The sequence below is a fragment of the Hesperophylax consimilis genome, chromosome 22 (assembly GCF_061612785.1).
Source record: "Hesperophylax consimilis isolate HC1 chromosome 22, BYU_Hcon_1.0, whole genome shotgun sequence".
NCBI lineage: Eukaryota > Metazoa > Arthropoda > Insecta > Trichoptera > Limnephilidae > Hesperophylax > Hesperophylax consimilis.
In genome coordinates this window covers 29736910-29750182 of record NC_142857.1, presented here as the reverse complement: position 1 = coordinate 29750182, position 13273 = coordinate 29736910, and the positions used below count along the sequence as shown (strand labels likewise).

General features: G+C 47.2%; 1 protein-coding gene across 1 annotated transcript; it reads left to right on the top strand.

Annotated features, from left to right (window-relative positions):
* The first annotated feature begins 1164 nt into the window (after positions 1-1164).
* LOC149413435 (uncharacterized) lies at positions 1165-10407 on the top strand. Its single transcript, XM_089644994.1, has 5 exons — positions 1165-1231; positions 1562-1758; positions 5177-6436; positions 6494-7722; positions 7857-10407. Exons 1-5 carry the CDS (start codon positions 1165-1167, stop codon positions 10405-10407), a joined length of 5304 nt encoding a protein of 1767 aa, XP_089501120.1.
* The last annotated feature ends 2866 nt before the right edge of the window (positions 10408-13273 follow it).

The window sequence follows — 13273 nt, the reverse complement described above, 5'->3', positions numbered from 1 at the left end:
GGGACCACAACCGCTCCAGTGTGGCAACCGTTTTGAAGAGTTGCCCGAGGTAAGCGAAGGCGCTGGCGCGCCGCGTATAAAGCGTGCCAATACTAATACATCTTTCTCTCCCGCAGGTACCGGCAGGAGAGACCGCGTTCCCCCGGTTGTGATGACCCTGGGGAACATGACACACGCGCAGATCACAGCTGCGGTGCAAGGACATCTGGGGGCTGGTAAGCTCTTCACTTTATTTTTTATTTTTTATTTTTTTTTATTCTAGATAAAAGAAAATTACATTTTTCACTTATTTAACTAGAAATAACATATATATTACACATAAATATATTACACACTGATATTATTCACTTTCATTGTTTTGTTGATTGAGCATAAAACTGAGCAATTTTTTTTTAAATGTACCCATACTTTTTTCATTTTTAATTTCGTCTGGGAGGCAATTGTATATGTTGCTTCCCTCGTAACCAATGGATTGCTTGCCATAATGAGTATGTATGGTGTTTAAATGTATTTTATCGTGTTGCCGTGTAAAGTGTGTGTGTACTTGGGACGTTTTAATGAGTTCTGTATTTGTATGTATGAGTTTATTATTTATTTTGTAAATAAGAAGACATATATTATATTCATATAATTTTCTTAATTTTAATAGTTTTGTTTCCATATATAATTTTTTTGTTGATGTTCTAGATTTGAAGTGAAATAGTTTTTTGATTACTTTGTTTTGTGTTACCTGTAGTTCGTTTATATATGTTTCACATGTATTTCCCCAGATTTCAACCAAGTAGTTTAAATGTGAGTGTACGAGGCTATAATATAAACCTTTTTTAATTTTATTTGGTAACAGATATGATATCCGATAAAATATACAATATACAATATACTTTCAGATACAACAGGGGCGGCACGGCTAACATCTTCGTGCGCACGATGGAGGACCACCGCGCCCTTACCAACGGGCTGCGAGCGGAGGCTCGCGGCTTCCACACGTTCACGGCCGAAGCGGAAAAGATGAAAAAGGCCGTCATCAAGGGCCTGCCGCTCGTCGAAGTGGAAGACATCGCGGCGGATCTGGAATCGCAGGGATTCCCAGCTGTGAAGGTGGTCAAGATGACAGCCTCAATCGAGTATCCCTTATACTTAGCACACTTCAATAAGGAATTCAACATGGGACAGCTGCACGCGGCCGTCAAATACCTGTGCCACTGCCGCATTCGCCTCCAGAAGCACAAGAGCAACCATTTACAGCACGGCACCCAGTGCTACAGGTGCCAAGACTTCGGGCATGGGTCCCGAAACTGCTCGCACACAGCAAGGTGCGTAAAATGCTTACTGGAGCATGCTTCGGCAGAATGCCCCAAGAAGACAAGAGATGAGCCCGCCGCATGCTGCAACTGCTCAGGCCCGCATCCCGCCAACTACAGAGGCTGCCCCAAGCGGGTAGCGTACGTTGCCTCCATACAGCAGCGACCTGCCAGAAGGGCCCAACGCCCACCGGCAGAACAGAACCCGAGCAGGCCACCTCCTCAGCCGAGGACGGATGGACGCACATGGGCCAACGTAGCCGGAGGCACCGCCCCCGCCCAACAGCAGCGCGAGCCCGTGCCGCCCCCACAGCCCCGACCTCAGCCCCGCCCACAGCAGGAGCACGTGCGCGCGCCCGACTCCTCAGAGGACAACCTGGATTTGATGGCCCTGCTCCAAGGACTCCTGAGGATGCGATCACAGTTCGCCCGCTGCACAACAAGAGCAGACAAGCTCGTCATCCTGATAGAGCTCCTAGACACCCTCGATGCCTAAAACCGAGACGGTGAAAGTCCTCGTATGGAACGCATTTAGCGTGCGCAACAAGACAGACGAACTGCTCGCTTTGGCAAACGAATTACACACCGACATTATTCTCCTATCAGAATCTCACTTGAATCCAAGCGTACCGCTGAGAGTGCAAGGTTTCGAGATTTATCGTGACGACCGACAAGGAAGATCAGGCGGAGGAACCGCAATATTCGTTCGGCAATCTATGACGTCCACAAGAATCCCCACTCCGAAGTTGAAGTACGCCGAAGCCACGATTATCGAAGTCACCATAGAGGGTAGAGCGCACACCATCATCTCCGTATACTGCACCCAACGTAACCTAGTGAGAGAAGATCTCAATAAATTGCTCAATCTGGGACCGATTGTTGTGATGGGAGGCGACTTGAACGCCAAACACAACTATTGGAATAACTACAGAGTAATGGCGCCCGACAGACCTACGTACTACTCGCAACTATCTAGATATCCGAGTACACTGGACATAGTACTCGAGAAAAATGTCAAGACAATATCTCCACTGCGCACACTAGACGAACTGTCTTCGGACCACCTGCCCGTGAGCTTTACCATAGGCGGCACAACTTCAAGGACCCCCAGAAAACAGCGCAATTACAAGGATGCGAACTGGGAAGGATTCAAAAAAGAAGTCAACGAACGAATTCATCTCACTTCGGGAACTCTGCGCTCGCCACAAGAAATCGACGCAGCTACAAGCACTCTCACAGAGATTCTTCAAACAGCACAAGATACACACATTCCTCTCAAAGAAATACACCCATACACGATCAAGCTTCCCGAGTACGTTCTATCGCTCATCAAGGAGAAAAATCGCCTGCGACGCATGTTTCACCGCACACGGGACGAATATTTCAAGACAGCGTATAACTGCCTGCAGAGGGAAATCAAGACCGAAATCGCAGAACTCAAGCGCGAACTTTGGGACAAAAAAGTCGCATCACTCACGCCAAAGGATAATTCCCTATGGAAAATGGCCAGCGCGCTTAGACATAAAGATTTCACAATCCCCCCGCTACAGAAACTGAACGGCCCCGGGACGGCGCTTTCGCTACAAGAAAAAGCTGAAACACTCGCCGACGGGTTCGAGAGAGCCTACGCCGCTACAGACGGCCTTTCCGACCCGGCTACAGACCGGATCGTAGCTGACTCTCTACGAGACTTGAGGGAAGCGGAACAGACAAACGCTGAAGATATTCACTTTGCTACGCCAAGCGAGATTGCTGTCACAATCAGGCGATTGAGAACAAACAAGGCGCCGGGAAGCGATCAAATTCACAACATTTTACTCAAACATCTCCCTCAAAAAGCCATCATCTACACAACAAAATTGTTCAATGCCTGCCTCATGACCGGGCATTTCCCCCAGATTTGGAAATCGGCGACCGTGCTGCCTTTCGCAAAGCCGAATAAAGATAGAACGCAGCCGACAAGTTACCGGCCGATTAGCCTATTATCTACGCTGAGCAAGGTATTTGAACAAATTATACTCAACAGGCTTGTACCGCACCACGACGACAACAAAACGTTGCCAGACGAGCAGTTCGGCTTCAGAAAGAGGCACTCCACGACCCATCAACTCACCAGAGTAGCGGAATACATCGCAAGAAAATTTAACGAACATCGCTTCACCGCCGCTGCGCTCATCGACCTAGAGAAGGCATTCGACACCGTATGGATAGACGGGCTCGTGCATAAACTGCACCGCACTAACACGCCCATATACCTAACGAGACTGATACAGGAATACCTAAAGAATAGATCGTTCAGAGTGTTCATAAGGAACGTGCTATCTTCAATGCGTGAGATTCCAAAAGGCGTGCCGCAAGGAAGTTTACTTGGACCATTTCTCTTCATTCTGTTTACCTTCGACATCCCCCGAGACGAGAGATGCAATCTGTCTATCTACGCAGATGACGTCAAACTATACGTTTCCTCGCTGAAAGCGAATACGGCCGCTATTTACCTACAGAGGGCGCTCGACGCGCTCGTAAAATACTACAAAAAATGGCGCCTGAAACTGAACGAGGCGAAAACTGAAGCCATCATGTTCACGAGAAAACGTGTAAACAGAACACCTGACTTTAACATCGAAATGGGAGGACACAGCATAGAATGGAAAGATGAAGTGACATATCTGGGCCTGACCATGGACTCCCGCCTCAACTGGAAATCTCACCAAGCGAAGATGCACACGCGCACGCGACAAGGGATCGGCATGGTGAAGCCAATTTTCAATAGACGGAGTCCGCTACTTCCCAAAACCAAACTCCTCGTCTACTACTCGCTCATTCGTCCAGTACTCTCTTATGCGATTCCCGTATGGAGCAGCATCTCACACACAGACCACAAGAATCTACAGACACTTCAAAATCTCTGCAATAAAATCACATACAACACGAGACTCAGAACAAACTTGAAGAGATTACACGAACGAGAACAAATTCCAACTCTATACGAATTCACACACAGACTGACTGAACGCTTTTACAAATCACTCACACTTAGTAAAAATCAACTAATACGAGACATAGGACAATACAATGCTCCGAGCGACCTGACATTCAGATACACACACAGACTACCTAAACACATCCTCATGGACCATGACCACATATGGCACATACCAGAACTAGACGCGGACGAATAGCGAGCAGTAGGTATTTCCTAAACTCCCGACCTTCTTCCCAAATATATAATGTTTATATATCTATTTATATATTTATATAATATTTTATAATTTGTACGTATATGTATGTTTATTTTCTATTTTCCCATAAGTATATATTAACATAAAAACAGACACACACACACACATCTCAAAAATGCAGGACATCATATACCGATGTTACTGAAGGCCGCAAACATTTCAAGTTGACGTTCGGCCGCTCCTTCCTGGGTAAGGTTTTGTGCGATTTTCCTTACTCCCAACGGCAAATGCGGAAGGACTCCAACAAAAGGGCGCAGCCAAAATTTCCTCCCCATTCCCAACACAACACAAACAGACACGTATGTAGTATATGGCCGCTGTAGGTCGCCGCTGGTGCTGATGCTGGATGATGATACATGCAATTTTAGTAGGGTTTTTAGGTAACAAATTTTTTCCCTACCGAAAAAATACAAGGCCTCTAAGTCTATAAAAGCCAGGTAATATTTAAATAAACCCATATGAGGTAAAAATTGTGAGGCGCATATGACGCCGTTCTATTTGTATAAAGAACATTAACTTTAAATTCAGTAAATTTAAATGATTCACCACTTCATGGAATATAAGAATCTAGAAAATGAAAAAAAAAAAAAAAATAACATCGGTCACCCACAGCAAGCGTCTCCACTATATGCGCAGGGCCCTGATCTACAAACACACCTTGCCGCATCGTACAATGAGCCGCGGTCTGTCAACCTGCAGAATGGGCAGCCTGCCAGTCTGCCCCATGCGGATATACCTACTCAGCCAGGGTACAATGTGCACCTCAATCGGCAGCTCCATCCTGGTTACCAGCATCAAACCTCCTCCAGCCAGGAGTTCTCACCAATATTTCCACCACCACCTACTGCCGATGAGACTTCTCGACACACAAGTGAGTGGGCACACCAAGGCGCGGACTCCGTGGCGCAACTTGCTTCTGCAATTACAAATGCAATTCGCGCCTCGCGATCCGAGGATAGCCCCCGTCCCTCCGTAGAGGATGACATAAGAATGGCTGCCCTAATAGCCAGGCAATCTACCGCCAAGGACCTACCTTCCTTCTCGGGGGACCCGCTCGAGTGGCCTACGTGGATGGCCCAATATTCACAATCCACGGCCACCTGCAAGATGACTTCGAGCGAGAATCTCATTCGGTTGCAGCGTGCACTGAAAGGCAAAGCCCGAGAGGCCGTCGGCCCCCTGCTGATGGATCCAACGCAAGTCCCCGAGATAATTGCCGTCCTTGAGCAGCAATACGGCGGCTCGGGTTCAATTGCTGCCTTGATGCTGGAGAAGGTGAAAAAACTGCCGCATCTCACCGCCGAAGCATCACTTGAGGACCTGGCAGATTTTTCTGGAACAATCCAGAACCTCGTGGCGTCGTTGCGAATCTTGCGGACCGACGGGTACCTCACTAATCCTGCCTTGCTGTCTGACGTCACATCTAAAATGCCGTGCACGTTGCAACTAGCCTGGTTGGCGGAAGTGCGCGGACAAACAGTTCCCGCCACCATAACTCAGTTCGCGGCATTTTTGAAAAGTTTTGCAAATGCGATCCCCTTAAGCGGAATGGTTGACCCCGCACGGTCTGCACGTGCCCCGCGCCGCAAACAAGTTCATGCAAATGTGCCCGCTAACTCAAGAGTGAACAATAAAAACAAAAACAATAGTGAAAAAATTAATTGTGCGCAGTGTGGCGGGAACCATAAAACTCGTGAGTGCCCGGCATTCTTTGCGAAATCAGTTGATCTCCGCTGGGAAACAGTGCGCGCGAGTTCTTTGTGTCGCAAGTGCCTAGAAAAACACTATACCCGCGAGTGCACCTCTAAAGTGTGGTGTGGAGTAGGAGGCTGCCGCGCCCCCCACCACAGGCTGCTACACAACCCCGCGCCCGCTTCCGCGCCAGTGAATACCGTCGTGAGTGGTGCCGTCAATCTATGACGCCAGAGTACGGATTGCCGTGTACTACTGAAGATCGTGCCAGTAGTACTGAGCACTTCGTATGAAAATGAAGCTTCAGTGTTCGCGCTTCTTGACGAAGGCTCCACGGTAACCCTCATTGATGCTGACACTGCGGCACAAATTGGCGCGAGCGGCCCAGTCCAGGGGCTAAAAATTCATGGAGCAAAGGGAATGTGCACATCTGACTTGCACTCCCGCCGGGTGAAAATAACCATAAGAGGTGCAGGTAGCAGTGATGAGTATCATATTACGGCTCACACAGTGACTGAACTCAGTCTACCGGAGCAGCGTGTCCCAGGAAGACGCGTCACCCCTCGGATACTGATCGGGCAAGACAATGCTCATTTGATAGTATCAAGAGACGTTCGGGAAGATTTCGGCACCACGCGAATAGTGTCGCGGACCGCACTAGGGTGGATTGCCCACGGTGGTACCGATCCTGGCAGCGACGGCCCAGCTACCACCCTGGCCCTGCAGATGGAGACAGCCGCAGACATCCGCCTGAGAGAGTTGGTGAAATCCAACTTTGCCGTCGACTCTCTTGGCGTAACATCTGCGGCCAGAGTCAATGCGAGTGAACTCAAAGCCACAGCCCTGATGGAAAAGACCACCCGTCCTCTACCAAACGGCAGGTGGGAAACCGGGCTATTATGGCGAAACCCGGAAGTCACGTTGCCCGACAATTACCACTGTGCCCTGAAACGTTTACAGTCCCTCGAGAGAAAGCTGGCAGCAGATGCAAGCCTAGCAGCGGCCTATACTGACAAAATGGGTCAGCTGGTAGCTAAAGGTTACGCCAGGAAACTGTCTGATTGCGAGATATCAACACCTGCCCCTCGGAAGTGGTATCTCCCACATTTTGCGGTGCTCAATCCAAACAAACCCGGAAAGATTAGAATAGTCTTTGATGCTGCCAGTCGATGCCGAGGGACTTCGCTAAATGACCAGCTGCTCACCGGTCCTGACCTGCTGTCTTCTCTTCTTGGGAACATCCTTCGCTTTAGAGAAGGGACTATTGCCATAGCAGCCGATATTCAGGAGATGTTCCTGCGCATCAAGATAAGGAGGGATGATCTGCAGTCACAACTGTACCTGTGGAAGTCACCAACATGTCGCGAACCTGACACATACCAGTTGACATCAATGATGTTCGGGGCCACATGCTCGCCGAGTAGCGCCCAGTACGTACGAGACAGGGTTGCCGGGGAATACGAACACGAGTACCGGCCGCCGCGGCAGCCGTTCGTTCCAAATTTTATATGGACGACTATTTGGATGCGGTAGATACTGCTAGCGAGGCTGCCGCACTAATACAAAGCGTGAGTGCCCTTCTTGCAAAGGGAGGGTTCCACTTGACGAACTGGGCCTCTAACAGTCCGGAAGCCATAGTTGACATTCCTTTCGGAGACCGGGTGAGCTCCACAGTTCACATCAGCAGCGGGGACAAAGAGATGGAGCGAGTACTAGGGCTAGTGTGGGACCCATCCACTGACTTTTTCCTTTACTCTTTTCAAAATGCAGTCAGCCCCGAAGAAGCTGTACGGCCCACCAAGAGGCAGCTTCTCTCCATCGTAATGAAGATCTTCGACCCGGTTGGATTCGTCGCGTGCCTCACAATACGGTCAAAGATCTTGCTACAAGCTGTGTGGCGGTCGAGTGTTGGATGGGTCGACTTGATCACCCTTGAGCACGCCGAGAGATGGAGAGATTGGCTAAGCTTGCTTCACGAGAGCAGCGTTTCGGTGCCGAGGCGCTCCCTCCGGCACAAGCAGAGCAGCGTCACCTTACACCTATTCTGCGATGCGTCCGAACAAGCTTGCTGCACCGTCGCATACTACACAGAAGACGTGCAGGGAGTTTTACACGCGACATTCCTAGCCAGCAAGTGTAAAGTGGCTCCACTCAAACCCCTCTCCATTCCCCGTCTTGAGTTGCAAGCCGCACTCATGGCGGCTAGATTAGCCAAGACCATCTTAAAAGAAAGCCAGGCTTTAATAAACCGGACTATCTTCTGGACAGACTCTTCAACCGTTCTGTGCTGGTTACGTACTGATCCACGCGCTTACTCTGCATTCGTGGCAAACAGATTGGGTGAAATAGATGAGATGACCAGCATACCTAACTGGAGGTGGGTGCCGACGAAGTTGAACCCCGCCGACATCGGAACACGTGACTCTGAAGTGCCTGATCTATCACCAAAAGGAAGATGGTTTTGCGGCCCTGCATTTCTTACTGCACCTGAAAGCGAGTGGCTAAAGGAGCGATCTCCCACCAAGAAACCCGACAACGACGTATTGGAGGTCAGGCCCCATTATGTAGGCCTAATAACCACTACAGGAGAGGCGTTCCCCTTAATCAAACGGCTCTCATCTTGGAACCGGCTAATTCGATCTACAGCATGGATACTCCGTTTTGTCAGGCGGTGCCGATTGGGGTCTCACAAACCCGCCGAGGGCACATTACGAGCAGAGGAACTGAAAGAAGCAGAGATCAGATGGGTCAGGAAATCCCAGGAAGACGCCTTCGCAGCTGATCTGCATACCATACGACATGGAAAGGCGCTACCTGCTGGCAGTCGTCTTAATTCCTTGACCCCCTTCCTCGGCCCAGATGATGTCTTGCGGATGAGTTCCCGATTACGAGCCCTGACAAAGACCACGAGCGTGGCCAAGACCCCCATCATATTGGATGGCAACGACCCGTACACTCGGCTGCTGGTACGCCACTACCATGAGAAGGGAGACCACCCTAGCACCGAGAAGACAGTGGCGGAGATGCGCTGCAGTTTTTTCATTCTACGGCTCCGCACTATCAGCCGGAAAATAACACACGACTGCCCCACTTGCCGCATACGAAGAAGCAAGCCCTCTCCACCATTAATGGGGGCGCTACCATCTTACCGCCTGTTACATCATGTGCGTCCCTTTACTCACTGTGGGCTGGACTACTTCGGGCCAATGGAGGTCACAGTTGGCAGACACCGGGAGAAGCGCTATGGGGCAATTTTTACCTGCCTTTCCACCCGCGCTATTCACCTGGAACTTGCTGTTACGTTGACTGTCGACTCTGCCATTATGGCCTTGCAAAGAATGACCGCCCGAAGAGGTCAGCCCAAAGTTCTGTACTCGGACAACGGAACGAATTTCCATGGAGCAGACGCTGAGATCAGGGAAGCCTTGGATTCACTAAAACAAGATTCTAGAATTATGGACGCCATGGCTACCAAAGGCATTGAGTGGCGTTTCATACCGCCACTCAGTCCCCACATGGGGGGAGCCTGGGAAAGACTAGTACGGTCGGTGAAACGGGCCTTGAAAGCTACCTTAAAGGAAAGGGCGCCGAGGGAAGAGACCCTGCGCACAGCACTGGCAGAAGCTGAGTTTGTTGTCAACAACCGACCACTGACTCACGTCTCTGTTGACCCACGAGATGAAGACCCCTTGACACCAAACCACTTCCTTCTGGGGTCAGCCGGAAAGCGCCCCCATTTGTCCCTGTATGACAAAAAAGAAGAAGAGGTATGTCTCCGCCGCCAATGGCGTATCGGGCAACAACTTGCAGATATGTTCTGGAGGCGCTGGCTCCGAGAGTACATCCCCACTATGGGCGCCCGACAGAAGTGGCACCACCCGGCCGAGCCCATCAAAAAGGATGACCTTGTGGTGATCATGGATCCTGCGCTACCCCGGAACAGTTGGCCGCGCGGCCGAGTCATCGATGCAAAACCCGCCGCTGATGGTCAAGTGAGGACCGCCCGCATTCAAACAGCTTCCGGGATATATGTGCGGCCAGCCGTTAAGATTGCCGTACTGCTGCCAGCCCCAAAATCCACCACTCCAGAACCATCTACAACACGGCCCGTCCAACTGCAAACCAGGGGTACCGGTTGTCCAGATCGTCGAAACACTTCACGTCCTCCCAAATAGCTTGGCGCAGAGGGCTGCACCGGGGGGAGTATATCGGACGCTTGTTCATTATAATTTAAGAATGACTTTATATTGTTTTTGTTTACATCTTTCGCTACTATTTACTACTATAAGAAATAAATAAATATTGTTTGCGTATAATGTTAATCCGTGGATGTGACATTAATAAACTATTTTGAAATTGTCCACATTCACGGAACTCTGCATTGTGTACCTAGCTTTAAGATTGTCAAATTCCTTGAAATGTAAAAAATGTAACTTGTAAAAAAATAAACAATAAACAATTGGCCGGCGGGTAGCAAATTAGAAAGTGTGGGGTCCAAGGCTGGCTGGTACGCTCCAACGGCTATAGAAATCCGACCAATGAGAAGCCATAAAACGGTCCGCTGGACCTTGGCTGACCTTTTTTTATGTGCCGTTGCCGAGTCGCAACTTTGACAAAAAGCAGCATTTTTAAATTCTAAATCCTCTTTCTCCATTGGATCACCCTCGCCTCGGACCTCCGCATCTACGAGCTACCTGCCGCTGCCCCTTTCTGCCAAGTTCTGAGAATTTTATTGGCCTTTCTCCTTCAACTGAAGAATCCTGCATCGACAAGATTCCGGCGGGCACCACGTGGCTTAAGAAGCTGACATACTTAACTGCCTTTTTAAAGGCAATCTTTCATTTATTTGCATTTGCACAAAGTCGTATATATACCAGAAACGTCCTTTTCAGGACGAGGTTCAATTGATTTGAATTTTGCACAAAGTCGGGTATATTCCAGAAACGTCCTTTTCAGGACGAAAGTCAATTGATTGGCATTTACAAAGTCGTTTGAGTCGTGTAACTAACCCCTATTTTTTCAATCTGTATGCACACGACATTTAGTCGGGTACAAAAATGCTTAAGTAAAGCGAAACCGGACGGTTCTAAAAAATATTAAAAATTCGTGGTTTTAAAACAAAAAGTATTTTATTTTGTTTTATTAAATATGTTAAACCACAAAGTGATTGCTTTCTACAATAATAAAAATATTTAAAAAATATATCATAGGTATTGGACAGTTGGGGTCGAGTGGGGGGTTTGCGCGGTTACTTGGCTAAGTGACCAGTAACAACATGTGAAAGTAATTTACTTTATTTACTATTATCCGCGAAATAATTCAATATATACTAGTGTTTCATTCAACAATTACTGCTTATTACATTTTTTCACCTGAAAACAACCAAATTTATTTTATATGAGATAAGCCGCCATAGCTCAGTGGTCAGAGCTATCGACCAGAAATCGAAAAGACACGGGTTCAAGTCCCGTTGGCGTCATGTATCTTTTATCAGGAGATTTTTCAATGTGGATGAGTGTTTCAGGCTTATAATTATTGCTTATAAAAATAATTTTTACCCTTTGTGCAATGCATAAAAAATCTTGTCTTGAACATTAGTTTACCAAAAAATAATAATTAAGACTTTACCGGGCGTTGATTTTTCCATACAAACGTAGTCCCCATTCATCTTTCTGGATTTTAACCCTAGAGCAAATATTTTTTAACATAAAATAGATATCGGCGACTTGCGTGTCGGTACGTTTTGTTTTTTTTTTGATAAATTGCTTCTTATAGAAGTTATGACCTTCCAAAAATCAATAAAATTGCCTAATTTAAACGCAGTCAAAAGACGTTCAGTATACAAACTAGACAATATATTTTGAAAAAAAGCAAAACGGTCCGACATAGAATATTTTCTTTTTATGTAGTTGGTAAAAAAAAATTGAAAATCGGTTAACTTTTGGAGGAGAAAAATGGGGAATACAAAACCTCGATTTTGAAGATTTCATTTAGGTATTAGTAGCCCGAGCTGCTTGTGTCCGTATTCGGGAGGTAAGGGTTGGGGGCACAGGGTTTAGATAAATACGCATGTATTTGTGCGAAGTGATGTCACGTAGTCATAAATCGATATTCTAGTGTTGTGTTATCCCGAGTAATCGATGTTTTTTTAATTATTTTTTTCCGTTTGGTCACTTTTGTGTTTGTTTGGTGAAGTATTCCGATATTCTTACTTTAATTTCATATGTTTACGTAAAATAATATCTGAAAAAAAAACATCCGTTACGGCCAGACCGACTCCGAGGTGATTTCGTTCCGTATTGCCAATATGGATACAAAACACTCAAATGGATAATTTTTTTTTAAAATAACTTTTGGGTAACTAGCATAATATTATAATTCTTCAATATTTATAATGCATATTGTTATTTTATTTATTTAACTTCTATTTCGACAAATAAATATACATCAAAGTGATGTAGCGTAGTATATCGAATTGTGTCTTATTTCGAGTATACCATACTTGCCGATCTTACTAAAATTGGACCAAGTTCAATTTGTATACGTCAAGTACTATAATCATTTTCAATTTGGGAGGTGGTTATGGGTATCGCCGCCCCGGGAACCATTTATTGGATAAGTTCTGTCATAGGTCACCCCAAGTGGTTCGCTACGTTTGGTGACTTGAGCAGGGGTGCCCGGGTTCATGGAGGTGAGGATTGTCCGGGTCTTGGCGATATATGCATCGGTCCGCCAGTTGCGTGGCAGGCCGGATCGGGAGACCAGTCTAAAAGCACGCTCAAGTCACGACGCAACTGAAGATGAGTTAGCAGCAAGAAGCTACCTGACTATTGTATGTGCGCGCTCAAGTTGAGACGCGACTTATTTGGACGAGTATTATAACAAAACCCTGTAGCAACCCGATACAGAATTTGGTCGTAACACGGACATGTACCTAGCATGAAAGTCAAAAAATCCTCAACTTACAATGAATAAAGAATTTTTTTTTAAATGTTGAAGACAATATTAGTGATTTTTAAACGAAAATCTGAAACAGAAAAA